General features: G+C 31.8%; 1 protein-coding gene across 4 annotated transcripts in view; it reads left to right on the forward strand.

The window, feature by feature from the left end:
- DENND1B (DENN domain containing 1B) overlaps positions 1–23,423 on the forward strand; it is a 232,239-nt gene that overhangs the window by 187,174 nt on the left and 21,642 nt on the right. For all 4 annotated transcript variants that reach the window (XM_079107996.1, XM_079107998.1, XM_079107997.1 and 1 more), the window contains 5 exons: positions 8,014–8,104; positions 14,350–14,390; positions 15,075–15,143; positions 19,803–19,859; positions 20,648–20,755. In XM_079107996.1, coding sequence (XP_078964122.1) covers positions 8,014–8,104; positions 14,350–14,390; positions 15,075–15,143; positions 19,803–19,859; positions 20,648–20,755 — 366 coding nt within the window. The remainder of the gene's footprint in view (positions 1–8,013; positions 8,105–14,349; positions 14,391–15,074; positions 15,144–19,802; positions 19,860–20,647; positions 20,756–23,423) is intronic.

Raw genomic sequence — 23,423 nt, forward strand, 5'->3', positions numbered from 1 at the left:
TCTCTGAAACTTTTTTTTTAGATATTTATGCTTCTAGAACTGTGCTGTAATAGAGGCTTTAAAATAATAAATGAGTGACAGTAAATTATGAATAAATAAAAATAGCATACTAAATGCTGACTCTGCTGGGTATTGTTTAAGTGATTTATATAATCATGTTTAATCTTCAAAATAACCATGTGATTACATACTTTATTACTGCCACTTTGCAGGTTATAAACCCAAATTGCAGAGAGGCTAAATAACTTGCTGAAAGTTAACACAGCAGCCAGTATACAGTAGAGTCAGGAATTGGCTCTAGGAAGCCATTAAGATTTACTCTCCCTCTAGGAATAAATTAATGAAAAACTATACTCATGCCTATTCTTGTTTCCTTTGCTTTGCATATCCTTTCCTTAGTTCACATTGCCCAACTCAGTCTTTTTCAAGACTCAGTTTGTGCATCCCTTTTTCCTGCTCTTCACCACCCACACTTTTATAAATTCTCCTTCTTTTAGCATTTTGGATTTGTACCATTAATATTTGTTTGTTTAGATTTTTGATTTATGGACACTGTAATGTGGGTCATATTTTATGTATTTTAAAATCCTAATATTCAATATATAATAGGCTTTTTATATTGGAAAATAAAGAAATAAAAGCTGTGGTATGCCTCCCTATTATAAAGAATAGGCATGAAAATATTTTGACAATTTTAGTAGATGAAGAATTTATGAATTGAATGTAATGGAACTCATTTAAGGGTAATGACAAAAATTATAGGTACTGTGTTTTAAAATGAGTGATGATTGCAGTTTTAAACTTAGAGTCACATAATGCTGTAATGCATAGAAATGGAAATTCTCTGAGCTCACTCTAAATTTTGTGCCATGACCCACTTTCCCTGATTTAATAAAAGAATGAATAAAATGAGTAGGTCAAAAGCAAATATTTCCCTTTTATGTTAACTAGAGATTTTGAAAGATTTTTAAAAGCTTTTAACATAAATAATAAATTGCTATAAATTTCTGCATTTTTATATTAATCTTTTTCATGATAGTCATTCATTGCATGTGATCTGTAGCTAAGATCAGCTCATGCATTACTAGCACTGAAGGCTCAAAAGCTTTGGAGTATTAGGGAATGTTTGCATATGAATGGATGGGAGCTGGCAATTGCATCAAGCACATATTTCACAATGGAAAAAAGTAAAAATAAACTGTGACATAGGAAAGATATGGAGATTTAATGTCATATAGAAGAAATGTATGAGGAAATCTAATTTATCAGGACAAAGGATACATTTTTAAGCCTTCTTTGTTAATTAATTCAAGTACTACCTTAAACACTGTTTCTCACAGTGTGTTCTCAGATACCCTGTGTCAGAGTTTCTGGAGAGAACATTCTTGAGTCATACCTTCAAAATCCTGATTCAGAACTACGTTGTTAATAAAATACTAATGATAATTAGCACACTAAAATTTTAGAGGCAGTTATCAAAGTTTTTTGTTCATTTCTTCACTCACAGTATAATTTGAGTATCTACTATATCCTTGGCAGTGTTCTGAAAGGAACATGTAAGAGAACAAAGCAGAAAAGAACCTCTGATTTTGTGATACTTTTATTTCTCAAGGGACAAAGACAGGAAATAAATTTAATAAATTATGTAGATGTTTAAAGGTAACCAGGTACAGTGGCACATACTTGATTCGACAAATGTATGAAAAGGGCAAAAGAGAAAATCAGACTTGAGATGGAAGTTTGGGAATCATCAGCAGATAGATTGTGTGAAGCCCTTATATGAGACCTGGTGAGATCACCAAACGAGTGAATGTAAATAGAAATGGCAGTGGTCCAGGGACTGGAAGTAGCAAAGGAGGTCAAGAAAGAATGAACTACCAGTGAGAGAGGACAGAAATCAGGAGACCACTTTATTTTAGCAGCCAAGTGAAGAAAGAATACCAAAGAGGAAGGGATAAGCTGTGCTTTTGACAGGTAAATTAAAATAAACACTTGGAATTAATTACTGGATTTTTAGTCATGTGGAAATGAGATTACCTCAACAAGAGCAATTTTGCTGAAGTAATGAAGTAGAAATTGTGATTAAAGTCTAGGTGGAGAGGACATGGAGACAAATGTATTGACGGCTCTTTTTAATTTTACTGTAAACAGGAACAGAAATGAATATAGTAAATGGGGTCAAGAGATAAAGTATTTGTAGGCTGTTGAGAATATCTAGTAGAAAAAGAAAACTATTTTCAGAAGAGAAGAATTGTAGAGAAGTCAGTCTTTGTGAGAGCACAGCAACTCCTAGCATGCACATGGGTAAGTGGGTAGGTAAAGGTGGTAATAAAAGCTTGCAGAATTTCTCTTTAAATTGCTTTACTTTTTTGTTTTGTCAATGAAATTAGGAAACAAGATCAATAACTGAGAGAGAATTGGGAGGTGTTTAGACATTTCATGATATAAAATCGTAAAATAGATTGAAAAAGTGAATGGATTAGAGAAAAATTAGAACTGGGAGGCGTTTTTCAATCCTGTTTGAGGTTAGTCATTATGAATTTAGAGTGAGAATGGCTGTTATGGTTGGTTGGATATTCTCCAGATACCTGGCACCTTGAATAGGCCTCGTGAGTACATGCTTGTTCCCGCTTCTCTAGTTATTAACTCTGGCTGTTCCCTCTGCCTGGAGTCCTCTTCCATTAAATTTCCTCACTGCTGGCAAGTCTTGGCTCAAATATTATCTTCATAAGACCTATCTTGATCACACTGCTTGAAAATAAAAAAGTTTCTGAGCCCATGCTCCCCAACCTACGCAAGTCTATTTTATTCTCTTAACACCCATCACCTTCTATTATTCTACATAATTTATTATGTTTCTTATGCCATGCTCTCCCCCACCACCTAGATGTTTTAGCATAATAAGATTTTGATTTTTGCCTGTTTTATTTGTTGCTCTGCCAGGCATCTAAAAAATGTACTACAGTAAACATTTCGTTGAATATTTATTAAATGATTGAATTAATTGATTGTTGTGTCTGATGATCAGACTGAATTCTGGAGAAAAGTCTTATTATCTGTCAGGTGACCCTCTTTGAAGATAGTATTGGTGTCCTATAAGTGCTATTTAAAGTTATTAGTTCTAATAATAAATTGTACTGAATGGATTCTCTAGTTCTTCAAGGTGTTTTCCTGTTCATTAAGCATGGTAATCTAATTTACTATATTGGATTCTTACAATTATCTGGTTATTTAAATTTTGAAATGACATAAAAATAAGTTATTTCTATTTATTGATGTACTTAATTTTCTTGGTTTGAGCTCTAAACTGGCCTACCCATGTACTATAACAGTCTGTACTTATATATAGCTACTAACTGAATGCTTTGCCTTTAGCAGATGTCTATAAATATGTGCTGATTTAATTTATTGTGACACTAAAGTATAGTTTTTAACTAATCTGTCAGTGTTTACTGAACATTTATAAAAATAAACTTAAATAAGACTACTTATTAAACTTGTGGACTGAATTAATAGAAAAGAAAATTTTAAAGATTCACAAGAAATTATTGTATTTTAAAAACAATTTTACTATATTTAAATTTGGTTCATTTAAAACATATTTTTCTCCAGTTTTCAGATCTTAATTTTATAAGATTTGTTATCTTGATACTCAAGAAGAGTTTCTAACATGAAGTAAATTTTTAGATATGGTAATAATTTTCAGACTACAGAAGGAATTTGGGTCTGTCAATTTGTTGTTTATGGTGTTGCATCCATGTCTCTGATTTGCTTAAATAACAGGACTACCATGTGAGCACAAAAGAACAGCACTTCATCTTGCCTCTTCCTAGCTTGGTAGAGAAACACTGCCGGCCCCATATCTTCAGCCCCCTTCAAAATCAAATATTTAAAAAAATCAGAATCCTAAAATTTAATTATTGACATCTTCAGATCTTTTATGGTGTGATTATAATTAAATATTTATATAGTATGTGTAGCTCACTAAGGTCACTAAAATGTTGATAATAGCAAAACTTGAAATTTTTAGATTACATGCTAGAAATGCACTGACTGATAAATAATTAAAGGAAAGCATACAATTTACCCCTTAGAGTGAAACACATTCCTAACAGGATACTGGTCAATATATTTAACTTTAATCCATGACTCTGATTAGCATGTTGTTTCTATAATTTGGAAAAGGAAACTTGCAATCAAGTCTATTCTCTATATTTTCTTACATTTTTTTCAATAACAATTTTATATTTAATTGCCTTTTAAAAATTTATTTATATGATGAGTTTTCACTTTCATGAACCTGGTATGCTTACTGAAGTGCATTTGAAGCAACAAACAATTTCTTTAAATGAATTTCCTATAAAGATAGGTATTTGAAGATAAAAATACTTTAAGAAACCTTATTGAAATCAATGTTAAGAATATCAGGAAGCAACTTTGCTGTTTGAGATACTTACCTTGCAAACTCTTATACTACTTAGTGATTGTGTCATGAGTTAACAAAATCTAGTTTTTTTGCAGTTGGTGGTTTAGAGGGAAAAATGAATTGATATTGAGAATTATATATATTCCTATATATTGAGGATTGTGAATATATTATTTACATTAATTTTATCTATTTATAATTTATAATAAAATCATAGAATCTATACTATGAAATTAATGAATCTTTCTAAGATTTCTGATTTTGTTTTGGTGTATTTATGTAGCATTCTAAGTTCTAGGTTTTAAATTTACTTTTGAAATAAAAGTAAAACCGTACAGTTTATATAAAAACCATCATTTAAAAGAAAGTTCTTAGATTCCCTTAAAAATCTACTTACTACATAGTTTTATATCTGTATTACTCTTTTTGTTATTAACAGTATTACATGTCATTACTTGAAATAACCAGTTCTTCCAAAATTATACCTCCTAATAACCTAAAGATGCATGTTTACTCAATATAGGTAACTATTTTTTAAGCAATGTTATAGCACATTATATAGTCATAGCTTTTCAACAGAAATATTTTTGTAGTTCAGAATGATTCCTATGCTGCAGTAACTTAAAATATTTTTGTCTTTTTTACATGTTATAAAATGCTCCACAGTTAGTGGTATGGCCATAAACCAATTTCATTTGTGGAAAAGTAATTTTAAAACAGAAATAGAAACAGAAGTTTGAGAAACTATTATATTTAGCACTCTTCATTAATACTCCTTTTCCATTTATTCCCGGTGTCTGTATTGTGTGTGTGTGTGTGTGTGTGTGTGTGTGTGTGTATGGACACGTCCTTTATTTTAAGAACAAACAGTTTCATCATGTGTACACTCACATGTGTCTGATTGTCATTGGCAGGGTTGTTTGCACAGTTAGTGATAACAACATGGCATTTACAAGTGATTAATTTCTGTTGGCTCAAATTAGTAGTTTAGTAACACAAAGTAGTTACTCTTGCTCAGAAATGCATAATCAGTAAATAGTTTGGGGATTTATCTCCTTTTTGACTCAGACTATTCCACTCATTTAATAAAATGGATGGATTATTTCCAGTAAACACAAAAATGAAAACCTTTTAAAAAGTCTTGTAGTCCTAATCTTCTAGAGCAAATTAAGTCCTGTAAAAGAGTGCCTTCTTGCCAGTAATATATTACTTTAAATTTATCATATTGCTCTCACTTTAAAAACATGATACTTAGTCCATCAAATTAGATCACTTTAAATTTGATTTATACTGCTATGTTGAAAACATGGGCAAATAAAAGCCTAATATGTTTTAAACTGCCTTATTTTCAAACTAACCAGTTGTCATACATAGCAACCAACATTTTAAGTTATTAACTTTGACTTCAATATAGAATAAAATGAATCGATTCTATACATTTTTCTTGTTTAGCTTTAAAACCAGGAAAACGTGTCCAACCTTTAGTATTGTTTCAGTATACTTAAGACTTTCAGCAACATTTATTCAGTTCAAACTGTATGTTGTGGGGGCAAACAGCTGTGTGGTAGAGTGTGAGATCAGAGATATGATCCCCCAAATCAAAATCAAAAGCAAAAACAAAAACAAAACAAACAATGACAATAATAAAAAAAAAAAAAACTGGTCAGGCATTTTTGTCAGGTATGAAAGATGCACACATGAGAAAGACATGATTTCTTCCTCAGGAAGCTCACAAACTGAGAGAGATGGAAAAGGTGATGATAATGGGGAAAAGAGACTTTCTGATTTGGCCTTTATTCTGTGTCTATGGTGTATAGTCTCTTCTTACTATTTTAATAAGTTCTCACAAACACCGTAAGGTGTTTATTATCATTCCTATTTTATACAAGGGAAGCAGAATCTCACAGATGAGTCATTGACCAACATCATAAAATCAGTGAGGTTGTGATGAGATCTTTCACACTCCAGACCCCTTGTACATTTACACACCAGGAGACCTTTGCATGCCGAGCATCCATAGGTTTTAAAAATAGGTCATCTGTGGTCCCTATGCTCAAAGAGTTCTAGATTTTGTGAAAGCAAAGCAAACTCTCAAAAAGCCAAGACTTTTATCATTTTAGGCTGTTTATTTAAACCAATCTTACCCACAATTTTAGGTAAAAGCATTCTACAGTAACTAAAAGATAGTCAAATCACATTTTGAACAGGAGTCTGCTGTTTCATTGACCATTATTTCTTAATTCTGATCTGTAAGATTTTTTTTTCTGAAAGTCTTATAACTGGTATAACTTACTGCTGTCAATTGTCCTAAATTGCCACATGAAGAATACTGTATTGCTCTATGTATCACCTCTCAATTAGTTTTGTTATTTACAAAAGTAGTGTAAAGTGTAACATTTTTTTAAATCAGGGTATTTTGTCTTAACTTAATTAAAATTTGTATTTCTAGGATAAAAATTATAGTGAGAATTAATTTTAGAATGCATATGAGCATATTTTGTTAATCCTCAAATATTAGAGTCAGCCTTGCAGAAATCATCTAAGTTTTTCCTATGTTGTCCTCTGGTTTTTAGGCAAGAAAATCTTCACCTTCATTATCAACACATATAATTCTAGATGTCACAGATCAGCAAAATTAAAAGTACCCAAGTGACACTAAAACATATATATTTAAAATATATTACAGATTTTCTCCTGGTGTTGGTCATATAAAAATACCTGGAGGGTTTATTTTTATTTCAAATTCAATAGCAAAACCACAAGGTTTTATTGCTGTATGTGTTGGGACAGGTAGGGATAGGGCAGAGCAGATGGGAGGTGCTCTTCAAGGTAACTGCACTTTTAACTTAACTTCTGCTTTTCACTCCAATCTCTTCTTTAACAATACTGAAAACTATTTTAAAAGAAACTTACAGTCAGAGCAATATGTGTTTATCTCAAACTATGTTTAAATTAATAATTTTAACTTTGATCATTCAGTGAACAAATAAGCCAGAAATTATGAAAGTCATATTTATTTTATTATTAAATGATTAGAATTACCTGATATCCTATTATCCTATAGAACATACTTAGACAAGGAAAGTTTTATTTCACTGGAGTTAATATTAATCTCAAGAATAGTAATGTCTAACATTTCTTGGGTACTTACTGTGTCAGAGGCTGTGTTAAGAACACTAAGTTATCATAATTTCATGTTTGCAGCAACACCAAGAGATGGGTATTGGGACAACAGGCCTGGTGAGGGAAGATATAACCTTATGAATAAATGGCTTTTGGCAATGCAGCAGTGTTTTTGTGTGAACCTTTCTGCAGAGATTGTGCACTGTTACTTATCCAGGGCCTATAACCTTTACTGCTACAATTTGCCATTTCTTATTTTTAAGAAAACTACAGTCTGTGCTGGACATTTGTGGTTTAACTAAGTAACTGCTGTTTACTGAGCACTTGCTCTTTGCATTGTTTTGAGAATTTCTTATGTGTATGCATATAAATTTTATGAGGGAAAATCTGTTAATACTTTTGATATAAGTAAAAATTTAATATTATGAAATAAATGAAAAATTAACATATTTGATACTTTTCAGTTTATAGATGGCCGACTGGCAAAACTAAATGCAGGAAGGGGTTTCTCTGATGTATTCGAAGAAGAAATCAGTTCAGGTGGCTTTTGTGGAGGTAAAACCTATTTATAATATCATTATCCATTTTTAAAATAACAATTATCTTGATTTTTGCACTTGGATTGATATATTGTTTTATAAACAACTATTTTCTTCTACATATATAATGTCTTAAGTATATATTTCATCCAATAATATCAAGTAATTTTGCCTGATATCTGTTATTCAAGGCATTAAGGTAGTCTTAATGAATTGGTAATTGTTGGCTTGGATAGTCTCTTAGTATTACTGGAAATGAATAATAGAAGTTCAATAAATTTAAATCCTTTTGCCTTTCCTCCTGAATAGTTGTCTTACCAGAAAATAATTGTGGTGGCAACTTATGAGTATGAATTTAAAAAAGATTAGGATTGAAATAGTACATGTAATATAATCTAAAGGGAAATGTTTGAACACCATAACTTGTTCTGCATTTTTATATAAATGTATTATTTTATGGAAGTCTTTTCCTATTTTACTTTGCAGACCACTTCAGCATTAGGAAAAGTTTATGAGTACATAAATATAACTAATCCTACAGCCCTCCGGTGTAGTATATTTATGGTGTCACACAAGATTCCCATAAATATAATTCTTCAAATGTAATTATAATATAATTATAATTAACATTATAATTATATGGGCAACTAATGATTTACTAATCAACTAATGATTGATGTTTTGTGCACAGTTGTTCTAGTACATTCTGTGTAGTCACAACGTACACAGAATTTTGGTTGAGTCCTTGAAATGTCCCATTTATTCATCCATTCAACCAGTATTGCTGAGTCCTTTCTATGTACTGTTCTAGATACCAGGCAAACAAAATAAAGATTTCTGCCCTCTATATCTCGGTGTTTGTTTTTAACCTAGTATAATAGCTTTTTTCTACCTCTTTGTAGGTATATTTGGAGAAAAATGTTTTTAGGCTGTATGAATAATAGTTGCTAAAATTGGGAAAACATGAAAAGACAAAAGTCACAAGCACTCATCTATAAATTGCACAAATTTTAATTTCATTCTTAAATAAGATTTATTTCCACACCTTAAAATATAGAAATCAATATATAATTTGTTCATTAAAAGAAGCACAAATGAATTTTACAATTGTAGACCTTTATTTAAGGTACAATATTTCATTGATAGCATTTAGCTTGGGGGAAAAAGTTAGATCTATTTGACTTTGTAAGTAAACTGAATATGGAATCATTCAGCTCCTTGCTTTCCTCAGCTCTTGGGTAAAAATTTAGCTTCAATGGAATTTTTGTGTTGAAATAATGCTGTTTTACTTTTCAACTCAGAGAAGCAAAATATTGTCAGCTTATGGACAAATTGCTTGAGGCATCATTCAGTATTTACATAACTGCTGTCTCATTATCTTTATGACCTGTGGGGCTAGTAGCTTTTATAGAATTGAAGTTGACATCTTGTGACAGTAATGGGGTAGAACTATGATCCTTTTATACAGTTAAATTCTGTAGTCTTACCTATTGGTCTAGGTACCTCTGTAATAAAGTAGAAGTAGGTGGCTTTTCTGTTGGAAGAGGATAACTAAGATTTTTTATTATTATTATTAAAGATCTTATTGCTTAGGAAAGAATAGGGAAATATCACTGGTTATCATCTGATTTAGAGATTGCTGCATTTTTAGTTCAACTTAATGCCAGCTGCTTTGTTATTCTTTGATATAACGAAAATGTTTTTGAGCTTTTATTCTAATTTGAGGGAGCAAATACTTATCCCAGTGGAAGATCTAGTTCAGTAACTATTCATTTCAGTAAATAAAGAAGTACCTTGAAATGATCCCTGTCAAATGTTATGTTATTTTTAGTTGTATTTCAGATTATTTTAGAGATGCATGGAGATTATCCTTAGAAAATAAAGCATAATTCACTAGGATTTGAAATAAGAAAGGAGATATTTATGTGTCTAGGATATGTGTTTGTGTATGTGTGTTTATTTCCTAGAGATCTAGGAAGAGTGTATCTGCCATGACATTCACCTGTAATAAGTAAACAGTTGGAACTGCCATTTCTCTCACAGTAACTGTAGTAATTGTAATTGTAATTGTTCATATTTATTTAGTACTAATATGTGACAGAAATTCTCACTTTTTCACACCGTAAGAGGCACTTTGACTAGCCCATTTATATGAGGGCACTCAATTCAGTAATTTACTCAAAGTCACACGGGAAGTATAGACCAGAGTCAGAACTCATCACTACCCGGCGTCAAAGCTCATGCTTTAATAACTATAACATATTGATGTTTTATACTAGGAGATCTTAATAAGGGAAGTTTGTAGCAAAATTAGCACTCAAACCTTACCTACTCTGAATAAAAGCAAAAGTTCTATCTTTCTGACCATATCTTGAGGACTTGTTTTTAATACATCAAGCACAGGAAAGATCACTATATGAGAAATCATCATTAACTAAAACTGAAGAACAAGTTATGTTTCTTTAAGCAAAAATAATTAGGAATATTTGGGGAAGCAACTATTTTATCTTTTCTACATCATGGCAGTAGCAATTTGTATGCTATTTTTGTTACTAGTGTTCATGTTATGATAAACTGAATGAGAATATGGTATACTTACGACTAATTAAAAATATACAAGACAGTATGATCAGATATAGAACATCTGGATTCACATTTGAATCTAGAAATATGATTAAAGAACCTGTGAATTCTTGGAGATTTTTTAAAACCTTTTTCTGTCCCATGAGTTTTCATAATCAGGACTATTATACCTGATTCCTTTCATCACTCTTGCAGAATGTTCAATCTTAATTCATAAGGATAATCACACAGATATCAGGAAATTATAAAGGGAAATTTATCCATGGGGGTTGACACGTAATAAAAGAGGACTTGAATATAACAAAGGACTCAATTAGGTAAACACAGATCATCTCAGAAACAGGGAAGTTATTCATAATAACAACTAGCACTCGTGGTGTTTCTGCAGTGTGTTAGGTTCCTGCTAAACATCATGTAATCATTATCTTTCATCCTCACATTAATCCTAAAAGGCAGTGACTGTTAAGATGAATGAAGAGGCTGAGGCTCTACCAGATTAAGGACCTTGTTCCTCAAGTCTGTGAAAAAGCCACTCAAGAAATTTGAGTAGTAGGAATGTGATTTTGTAAATACATTTTCAGTTAAAATAAAACTAGTTCTTAAATCCTCAACAAGTTGTCTAAACTTTAGAAAGGAGAAATATTTTCACATTGATTTTATATAGTAGTATGTTGGGTACTCTCCATTAGTAGCACATATTTCCTCATTAGCTTCCTGATAAAATCTGGTCAGATTTTTATTTGTTTATTTCTTTTTACCAATTAAGGTACTCAAGAATTTGATGAGGTGGTAGGTATTTATCAGTTTTAGTGGCATTTTTTTCTGGTCACATTAGCAATTTAGGCCAATTTACATATTTTGTTAATCACACATTACTGGAATTTAAACAAGTACTTTTGAAGAAACAGTCTGCACAAGTGAAAGCTGAAGATATTTTGTCCTTGAGTATGTCAAAATCATTGCTTAATAAGAATAATGTTAAAATATTCTAAATAAGGCCTGTTAATTGCACAAAACAGTTGACTTAAAAGAAACAGAGGAATTATTTTTTGCATTCAGATTAATTTTTAAGAAGAAAAGCAGCCTTATTTTTTTTAACATTACCAAAGGATTATGTGCTTGTCTCATAAATTTTGTGGAAATAGAAACCTTGCATCATAAAACAATAAAATTTAGGGATACAGTTCTTAATTTTTTTTTTTTTTTCTTTTTTTTTTGTGGTGCTGGGGATCGAACCCAGGGCCTTGTGCTTGCAAGGTCTTAAATTTTTTGAAACAGGAATCTACCTAAATTGTTCCACATTTTGCTGTTATCTTAAGCAGTTTATTTACTCCCAGGGAATTACTGTTTGCCCTCATATGTCATAATTCTAGATTATTCTAGATTTTAAATTTCCTTTTCAAAGTTCTAGCTTTGAGCAGCCCCATTCTCTTTCTAATGTAATTATTTTGCAGGTAATGCAGAGAAACCTCTGTATAACTTAAATGTTTTGATATTTTATTAAGTAGTCTTAGAGATAGTATTTCAGAGTTGAAAGAATAATGAACCAGGAATTAAAATGCCTAGATTATTCTTTCTTGGTTGTTAGCCTTCCAAATTTGGACAAAGAATGTATCATCTCAGAACCACAGCTTCCTTATTTGGCAAGTTATTAATAATAATAACTAACATTTGTGGTGTTTCTGTGATGTGCTAGGTACCCTACGAAATATCACATAATCATCATCTCTCATTCTTACATACATTAATCCTAAAAGGCAATGGCTATTAGGCTGATTTGATGAATGAAGAGGATAAGGCTCCCCTATTGAGGACCTGGTTCCACATCACATGGTTTTCAGGGTGGGCCTGAACTCCAGAGGTCTGTCGCACACCACAGGCTGCTTCCTTCCCATTCAGCTATGTTGCTGTGTCATCGCCTGCTTTGCCTCTTTTACAGTAGAAAAATTCAGGTCGAATAACATAATGTAGGTAAAAACATTCTGTGACCTGTAAAGAGCTCAGTAGGAACTTTTTTAAAACCTTATAATCCTAAATAAGATACCAACCTTTCTATAACTGATCCAAAGTCGTATCTTAGCTATTTTCTTTGTGTTTGAGTATTAAAATTTTTTTTTCTGGGTTAACAAGTATCCCAAAATGCTGAAGTATTATATCGGCATTTCTCTTTCTGATTTCTTAAATTCATTTTGGGAAAATAATTAAATACTTCCCAGAATAAATAACATCCAAATCCTAAATTCGTGCTTTTCACTCAGTGGTTTTAATAATAAAGAAGTAAAAAATACATGAACTGATGTAGACTTTTAATGATGATTGAATAATCTGGATGAATGGAGATACACTTAATTTTGTCATTAATAAAATCTCCTTGGGACATAAAGTGATAGAATAACTTGGAATTTGTTACCATTTTACAAGGGGAAAGTACCTGTTTAAAAATTTGGACAAGCCAAGACCTCCTGAAACTCATGCCTTTTAAACTTATTTTACATGAGTTATTTTAGGTAGACCAATTTTTGTGTAGTTATTTCATAAGATAAAAATGTAGTATTTCTCTCTAGATTATTTTCTCCAAAAAAGGCATAATGAAGTGCTGAGTGGTAAGAGATATTTATCAGAATAAAAGTTATTTCTTTTAAATTAGGAGAAGATTTTAAGTCTAAGAGTGAATCCAGATCGGGACACTTTGTCTGATATTGATTAGGGATACAAGATAACAGCTGGAAAGAAATTCTTGGGTTGGGATTATGCTTCTGTTTTCTAACAGCAAAGTGGTACTTTCTCCCCTGCAACCCCCAGCCACACCACAAACAAAAGAACACTATTTTTAGTAGTTATTTGTACTACTACAAATAGTGACTGAGTAGCCATTGACACTTTGATTTTGGGATGGGGGAATTACCAGAAATTGAACACAAGAGCAAGCTACCCCTAAGCTGTATCCCCAGTCCTTTCTACTTTTTATTTGTTATAGGGTCTTGCTAAATAAATTACCCAGGTTGGCTTAGAATTTGTGATCCTCCTTCCTCAACCTCCTGAGTCTGAAATTGCAGGAGTGTGCTACTGCTGGTGTCATGGCACCCAGTGACACCTTGATTTTTATTGTGACATTTCACCTTTCTTGTTTAGAGAGTATTTAAACATTTATACCAGCAAGGAAGTATTGAAATCTAATTGAAATCAGTTGATATGAAAGATTAGGCTAGTAATGTGGATTACTTTTTTGCCTTTGAATCTCATTTTATTGACCAAATTATTTACCATATTTCAAAGTAAGTTGAATCCAAGTTTGTATTAGAACCAGTTTTGTCAGCATCTGAGCTTTCCGATAATAATAACTATGGTACATTGTAGCTTGAAAGCTACATTCACATATCCTTGCATAATACCTTTCAAACTTATAGATTTGTAACCAGAAAATATATTCAGAACTTTTAATTACATTAAAATAAAATTAGTTAGAATATTAATATAATTAGCAGTCACAGAATAAATTTTTTGTACCTCAAGTTCAAAAGCTCCAAATTTCCTTAAAGTATTCTTATAGTGCCATTTCTTCTTTTACAACATTGTAAATAAAATTTGCCCACTAAAATGCTAGAAATTCTAGTTCTTGATGAATTTTGATTCATATATTTATTTTTGATTCCTAATATCTGATTTTTTATGTTTCAGGGAACCCAAGGTCATATCAACAGTGGGTACATACAGTTAAGGTAATAATAAGCCTTCAAAGTTTCTTCTTTCACCGTGATATGGAGAAATCTGTGAAAGTATGCTATTTATACTTTACTGCTTATTTGTAATATTTGAAATGTGTATAAATGTTCTCAAACCATACATATTTTAGGCTTTATTATAGTTTGTCCATATTCATAAATATAATTTTAAATTGGAAAGTTTTTGTCTGGAGATAAATGACTTATTTTGTAAAGCAAGATTTTCCTGTCACTTTATCCTGTATTCCAGATAAGGTATTAGATCGAATAACAGGATTTCATGGAAATTTTAAAACTTCTGATAACATGGTTTTGTTAATATGGCTTTTATAAAAATTCTCTTCCTTAGATTAAACTTTACTGCCCAACATTAAAACAGTTCACAGACATTTTATTCCCTTTTATTAAGTTTTAAATATGTAAGTATTACTATTCATGTTACTTGTCTGCAGCTTCAAAGATGAAATGGCTTTTAAATGATGTAATATACCATCTAAAAGAACAGAGTCAAATGTTTATAGTTTGTTATTGCAGTATATAAAAATTTAAAAACATTTAGCCAAAATAATTTTAAAGGTATTTAACTTGAGTAAAATTATTTTTGTATACTTCTAATAATATTTTGTTTTCAGGACATTTTATTCAAAAGATTTTGGAAACATTTCTGTCTCTCTTTTACAGAAAGGAGGTGCACTGTTCAACACAGCAATGACCAAAGCAACGCCTGCAGTACGGACAGCTTATAAATTTGTACGTATTTTTATGGTATTTAAAAATTTTATTGACAAATTTAGAAGATACACATATAAATGCAAAATATTTTTAAACAAACTTTTAAAAAGTTTAGAATTAATATTGACCAAAACAAATTCAGTTAAAAAAATTCTATTATTATATCGAAAGGGCATTTCCTTTATATAATCTAAAAATGGTTCTTCATTTTGTTTCAAAGATACCAACACAATTATGCAGCACATTAAAACAATCCATGAGGAGGTATCATTTTGTAAATTTGATTCTTTCATAGTTTAAATTCTTATTGTGCATCTGAGGCTGAAGTAGAAATATATGGCAGTATATGTTCTCTCAAAGATTCATTGACTCTCCAAAATTAAAATTCTTCAGTGATTCTCCATAGTATGTGGTAAATTACAATTACCATAGCAACAATAAACAAATAGATTTAAAATCTGTCTTAAAAATGACAAGACCTTTCAAGACCTGTCCCTTTCTGTGTTGCATTCCATTTTCCCCAATTCTTCTGAAGCTTACATGTCTGAAGATATTTAGCAACTCCTTATTTTTCGAATGCAAGATATTTTTTTCTTCTGCCCTTCTGTTTTTGTTCAAGTTGTTCATACTACTTAGAACATCCATTTCTTGGTCTTTATCCATCCAGTAAATACTGGTTCAGCTATTAATTTCCCCTGGAAAAAAGTTTCCCAATACCACATCAACAAAACAAACCGAAACAAAACACAGCTAAGTTTATAGAGCTATTTCTGTGTTCCCATAAGAACTGTATATAGGAACTTGCTTCAGAAGCACTTGCTCTGTCTGAATATATGTTTATCTCTATACTGGATGGGTAGCTTCTTGAGGGAAAATCTAGTGGTAGTGAAGTTTTATTTTTGTTTTTTTGTTTATTTTTCTAATATGTATTCTCTATTTCTAAAAATATTCAGGGCAGTAATTGTGATTTTATAAAAATTTATCTTCAAATGCTTTTTCAATAAATGACTTGATAGGATAGAAATAATAAAATAATACATTGTAATATGTAGAATTTATGTTATTTCCCTATATATAATTGCAATGGAAATGTAATACCCTTTCTGTTGAAAAAACTGTTTCAAAGATTACATTTTAATAGTATGGAAGCTAATCTACAGAGTTGATTAAAAATAGAATTCCAACATTCTGAACTACTTGAAGCCTTTTCATAAAGGGTAAGTCAGAAGAAGTCATCAATTTGCCTTAGAAACTTCATCTTTTGCCTTTCGTTGGGTTTTCCCATGACTTAGATCACTGTCTCTAGTGGATTGGTTTAAGTTGCTTTCGAAGGAATGTTTTTCACAATAAAATAGCACACAGCTCCCAAGTGAAAAACCAAACTTACATCTAGCCTTGTTTCTCACACACAAAAAATTCAAGATGTTCAGAATGGTTTTGCAGTTAGTAGGTCCTCATTTTATTGCTGGAGCAAACCCTGGAAGAATTTCTTTAGGCTTAGAGAGGTTGTGCTTAATTTCACTTGTATCTTTCATAAAAGTACAATAATAAAACAAACATGTTCAAACCTCATTCATTATTTAAAATTTGATCCTTCTAGTCATTAGAAAGTTTTATTTTGAACCCTTCTCTGCAAGGCAGTGAAATCTTTCCAGATTTAAATTCTGCTCTTTGGAGAATTACTCCTAAGTCAATTTCAGACAAATTTTTGTCTTTAGAATATACTTAATAACTGTAATCATTTTATATTGTAATCATATTAGACATGAATCAAGAGATTTGAAGCAGGTAAATCAGTTATTTTGTGACCTTCATAGTTTTATCTAAAACATTTTGAAATCTGTGCTAAAATTCCTTCTTTGACTGCAAATTGCTATAATACAGCTTCCAGTTTCTATTGTGTGGGTATAACATAATTTGTTTTCTATAAGTGACAGATTTTTCAAAATCAGGGGCCATGCTTTTGCCTCTGTTTCATTCACTAACCACATTATTGGAATGATTGTCATGAACTGGGCCTCATTCTCATCACAGAGTTAGAGTTCAGAGCACAAAAGTACTGTGAGTAATAGAGATGCAGTCCCTAATTTTATATTGATATTGGTATCATTTCACCCTATGTTTTGAACATACTACAGAAGTAATGGATGTGTATTTGTTGAAGTAAATGATGATTTTGTGTTGTACTTATAATATTTTTTCTATACTTATTTCTATGCCAGAAAGGTTTTTCTATGCTCTCTGTACTTTTTCATACTTCAAGGGACCATAAAGAAAATCAGAGGTGGCACACACATTCTCATAATTCTAAAAATTATAGCAAAGTGAACTATATATTTGATTTGGCTTAAAGATTTTCTAATTCATCTTTTTGTTAGGTTCTTGCATTAGTCAAAGCCATTTCTTTGGTGCATTTCTGTAGCAAATACTTGCTGTACATTTTTTAAAATTTATTTTTATTGTAAACAAATGGGATACATCTTGTTTCTCTGTACATGAAGTAGAGGCATACCATTTGTGTAATCATACATTTACATAGGGTAATAGTTTTTGATTCATTCTGTTACTTTTTCCTTCCCCCCACCTCTCCCACCCCTCTTTTCCCTCTATACAGTCCCTCCTTCCACCACTCTTGCCCCCCTCCCACCCCCCATTATGTGTAATGATCCACTTATCAGCGAGATCATTTGTCCTTTGGTTTTTTGAGATTGGCTTATCTCCCTTAGCGTGACATTCTCCAGTTTCATCCATTTGCCTGCAAATGCCATAATTTTATTATTCATTATGGCTGAGTAATATTCCATATTTCTTTATCCATTCATCAATTGAAGGGCATCTAGGTTGGTTCCACAATCTGGCTATTGTGAATTGAGCAGCTATGAACATTGATGTGGCTGAATCTCTGTAGTAAGGTGATTTTAAGTCCTTTGGGTATAGGCCCAGGAGTGGGATAGCTGAGTCTGCTGTACATTTTTTGAGTTTCAGCTTGGTTGAAATGAAAAGGATAGAAAGAACCTGTACTCCACCTCCAAGTAACATGAAAGAGACCCAAAGAGGAGGCTGGGTAGTAGACTTTTGAATTAATCAGTGCATGAATTGCAGAACCATAGAAGAGATTAATACTAGCTTCATCTTGACACAGGAGAATCCAGAAAGATTAGTGTGATCAGATGGATTAGAGGATGTCTGAATAAATGAGGATATAGTCCAAATGTGAGAAAAACAAAATGGGTACAAAGTCTAAGAGATGGGAACAAAAGCATTTTTCCTTGATAATTACGTATTTTTACCAATGAAATATAGAAATTAATATAGGACCTTTTAAATGTATTAGGTAACTTAATGAATGAAGAATGTGAAAGTGCTATTTATAAAGTCTAAAGAAGCATTGGATATAATTTAGAGTTATTGGTTTTTTGGTTATATTTTACTGCATGTAGTATGTTTCAGTTTGCTTCATTTACAATAAAGAATTGATTATTTTATTCAGTTCAAGATATCCCTTATAAAATGCCAAATACTCTACTAGTTACTACAGATATTAATAAGAAAGAAAGATCCTTCCCTGCAAGGAAATGGGGAAAGTCATGTATTTACTTTTTCTAGAAGCAATTGGAGAGAGCAGGATGGGTTAGGAGGAGGAACATGACCTTTGGAGTTGGAGTTTCAAGCTTGTGTACCCTCAGTCTCTGTCTATATAGAATGAGGCTCATAATGCCTTCTTTGTGGTGAGACCTAAATTCAGTAATTGTATTTTTAAAACTTGACTTCCTCCTCCTTTGAGAAATTGAACTCTATAATTTTAATATAGATTAAAACAATGGAAATTGGATTTTATAATTAAACAGAGTCAGATTTAAATCTATGCTATGTGGACTTATTTTTCCTGAGTTGCTTTTGTTATTTGTAAAATATGATAACAATCATGCTGAATGATTAAATAAAATAATGCATACTAAGCACCCAGCACATAATCATGTGTTTAGGAAACAGAAAATAAATGTAAATTCCTTTCCTCTCCTTTTTCACTCTGGCCACTGTGAATGGAAATTTCCAGTGGATCAAAGGCGAAGGCTTTTGTGAAGCTCCTGGTTGTCTTAAGTTACACTCCACAGGCTTCATAGCGGGACCTGGGACACTCAGATGCTGGAGCCAGATTTCAGTGAAAAATTGATAGCCTTCAAAATGTTAAATGACTTTTAATTTTTGTCAGAAAAATCTATATATGAAATAGACATACCATTAAGAGGACTTCACTCATAAAAATCTGTGACTGCACATTAATAAAGCTTTGTAAAGTTGCCTGAGTTTCTTGAAGTTTAAACATTTGCACCAATAATTTGCCAGTATGATAAGCTTCCTCTTTGCCCCTAGCTTGCTAAAAATTAAGGTTGTGCTTTAGAAATCTGGTTTGTTTTTTATAGTTTAGCAGACAAAATAGACTAAATGTTAGCCTTTGTATGATTTGTGGAAATACCAAATGGAGACTAATCGTGATTTAATTTAGGTATAATAAAACAATGAATGATGGTGTCCCTGATAATAGTTTTAGATTATAACCTGCTCCTTTTCTAAATAATGCAAATAGTAATTTTCTTTCAGTGTGATCATGTGTACTTATTTTGGAAATGTTAATATAACCATGCTAAACCAGATACATTCATTATCATTTTCTAGGCAAAAAACCATGCAAAGCTGGGATTGAAGGAAGTGAAGAGTAAACTGAAGCACAAGGTGCGGCGTGTTGCTTTCCTTCTGCTCTGACTGTCTTCATCTGAAGCTTATACGTTTACAAATCACACAAGACTTATGTTTTTAATGACTTTTGAAATATGCTTATCCCTTTGTTCAAAAATGTATTTTTCATAACAAGCCCGCTGGCAACTCTCTGCCATTCTATATGCATACACTGAACAATCTCTTTATTGTTTGCATATTTTATCACAGAACTGTGGAGATCTTCAAAGGCACTTTAACAGGATGTATGTTTTCATAAAGTTGATTGCCTTGATATTACAATTGAAGTTCTTGCTTCATGCTGAGAATTTTTTTAAAAAAGATACCTTTGATATAGAATTAATCCAGAAATGCCATTGTTTGGCTTTATAGGCTCTTTCCAAAGGACAGTTACTTTAAATTGAAGAATGTTCTTAATTTTGTATATGAGGTTTATATTTAAATCTATGAATATTTCAGGTATTTGAATAATTATGTCTGTGTATGTGTGTTTTGATTACACATTGTATGACAGATTTTATTAATTGTTACATTTTTTACTTTTACCCTTGTAGAAAGCATACTACTTGAAATTTTCAGAGTAGTTCAAATTATTTAAGAGTTTATTTTGAAAATCATTAATTCAAATTTAAAAGTATGTACTTTGTTCCTAAATAGATTCTTTAAACTTATAGTTGAAGTGTTATATTGTTATATGCATATGTATCAGATATTATTTATCAAATAACTTTGGTAGGAGAAGAAATATGCTAAATTAATTCCTTGTCCATTTGTTTCATGTGTAGGAAAATGAGGAAGACTACGGGACTTGTTCTGGTTCAGTACAATATACACCAGTTTACACTTTACACAGTGAAAAGAGAGGAAATGTAGAAAAGCGTAAGCTCGCCCAGGTAAGGTAGTTTACCCTGTTGGCTCCATGTTCTAAAATTACATAATTTTAGTTAATTCTTTAGGAACAGTTTTGGACCCATTATTTTTTTTTTTCTCATGATAAGAAAACCTGCAGTATTGTCAAGGGGAAATGTCAGTAGAATCTGGCCAGGAGATTGAGAACCAGATGTCCCAGCTGTCAGTCTCTACATACAGGTTGAGCATTCCTAATCTGAAAATCCACAATCAAAATCAAAATTGAGCACTCAAAACACAGGCACACTATAATATTTATAAAAACATGGAATAAAATTATCTTCAGGCTATATAAAGTATATATGAAACACAAATGCATTTTGTCTTTAGACTTGGGCCCCATTCCCAAAATCTCATGTAGATGCAAATATTCTAAAATCCCCAAATCCCAAGTCTAAAACATTTCTGGTCCTGAGCATTCCAGATAAGGGATGCTCAGCCCGTACTTTATTATGTCCTCACAGAGTTCATAATCCAGTGGGGTGAGACAAGCAAATATTTGACTACCATAGAGTGTGAACACCTTGATGATGAACAAGAAACTATAGATTTCCTTTACTACAAAATCAAAGGAAACTCATACATGGACATTTATTCATTAAAATAGTCTGTGGAAACCTCTATAGATGCTGCTCAACTTACAATGGGGTTACTCCTGAGGATGCTGTGGAGTTGTGGGCTCACTGCCACGTGTAGAGCTGAGAGAGGATGTAATATCATGTATCACTTGCCTGGGAAAAATTCAAGCTTGAAGTATAGTTTCTGCTAGAAACCTATTACTTTTTCTTATCATCATAAACTCAAAAAATTGTTAAGTTGAACCATCACAAATTGGGGGCTATCTATATATCTATCATTTTTTTTCTGCTAGGAATATTTAAATTTTGCCTCTATGCTGTTGCTCCTTAAAATACAGTCCCAAATGGCAAAGCGTTCTGAATCATAGCATTGTGTGCCTCTCATTTAATATCAAAAGTATGTTTCTATAGGTTTTTAACCAAGGAAAATCTGTATCCATCAAATCCTATTTTAAATAGTCTTACCAAACCATCTTTAAAACAGAATTCTTGAATGGATATATAAATTACAAAAATAAAGAACTAGAGTGACTACAAAGCTTTATTACAGCCATCAGAGTTTATAGACAAGAGTTGATGACTAGAATAATCCCATCACAAGGCAATTTCTCTTAAGTCTCACAACTGGTCAGTGGCAGAGGGGGACTGAAATTTATTTCTAATGCTTAGTTAACTTTCTGGGATAGCTGGATACTGAAGATGGCCATAAAATGCACGTGTCTTTGTGTACATCTATTTTGTGCTGCTATAGCAGAATACCTGAGAATGGATAATTTGTAAAGAACAGAGCTTTATTTCTTATCTTTCTGAAGGCTGAGCAGTCCATGGCAAAGGCCTGAGCATCTGGAAAAACATTCATGCAGTGTCATCACATGGCAGAAAGTAGAAGGCAAAAGAGAGCAAGAGGACCAGACTGATCCTTTTATAAGGCACCAGTATGACCTCTAAGGATGAGGCCCTCATGATCTAATCAATTCCTAAATGTTCCATTGTTACCCTATAATTAAGTTTAATATGAGTTTCACCTTGGGCAAACACTCAAACTATAGCAGTCTTTAAGAATGGGAAAGGGCCAGTGAAGCTGTCCTAAGACCCTAGGCATTTGTAAAGAAAAGCCATTCATTTGATAGTTCAACACCTACTCTGTGCCAGGCACTTTGATAGGTACAAAGTGTGTATACAGAAGGAAAAACTTAAAGTTCTCTGTTTTCACTATTTTTCTCTTCTTTTTCCACTTATTAAAATGATATCTTCATGTGTTAGAACTGCTTAATTGCAGCATATTGTTAGTGCTTGTGAGCTAAATGAACCCTTCAATAAAGCAATTATTCTACATGTATAGAAGTTTTTCTGGGCACTGTTAACTGAAGAACATTAACTTGTAAGCTAATGATGGGTTTGCTATTGATTTTTCTGGTTCTTCTCTCATCACAAGTAATTCAATTCTTGTCTTAATATTTAAAAAAAAAATTGTAGAACAATTTGCTGGCTTAATGGAGCATTTAGATCCTAGTTACCATGGTGAAAAGACTTTGATATGAAAAAAAATGAGATCTTTTTTACCTATAGGATGCTTGAAGATGAAAACAAAACATTAAAATTGAAGAAACTCCTAAATGTCAGTTTAACTATTGTCAGTTCTTCATATTTTACAATATTCCTTTCCTTTAACATGGCATAACATTTCTAATATAATTTAGTTATAAAATCAATTTTTTAATTTCTGGTTTTGTTTTTGGAAATTCCTAGAGACATATTTTTCTCTTTAATTGTATGCACTTAAGGTTTACAATGTGATGTTTTCATATACATGAATAAAATGTTTACTCAAGACAATTAACATATCTATCACCCACCCAGTTACCTTTGAGTGTAGTGAGAGCATCTAAAAGCTACTCTCTTAGCAGATTTTCAATATACAATACAATATTAACAATTCTGGTCTACACATAGTACATTCTGTTCAAAACAGTTATATTAAGTCATAGAAAACCCTACATGATAACAGGTCCCATTCATTATACACTTGTACTGAATCTTCAGGCTGTCATTTGTTGTCATATCCCTGAGTTAC

Source organism: Sciurus vulgaris (assembly GCF_902686455.1).
Source record: "Sciurus vulgaris genome assembly, chromosome: 12".
Taxonomy (NCBI): domain Eukaryota; kingdom Metazoa; phylum Chordata; class Mammalia; order Rodentia; family Sciuridae; genus Sciurus; species Sciurus vulgaris.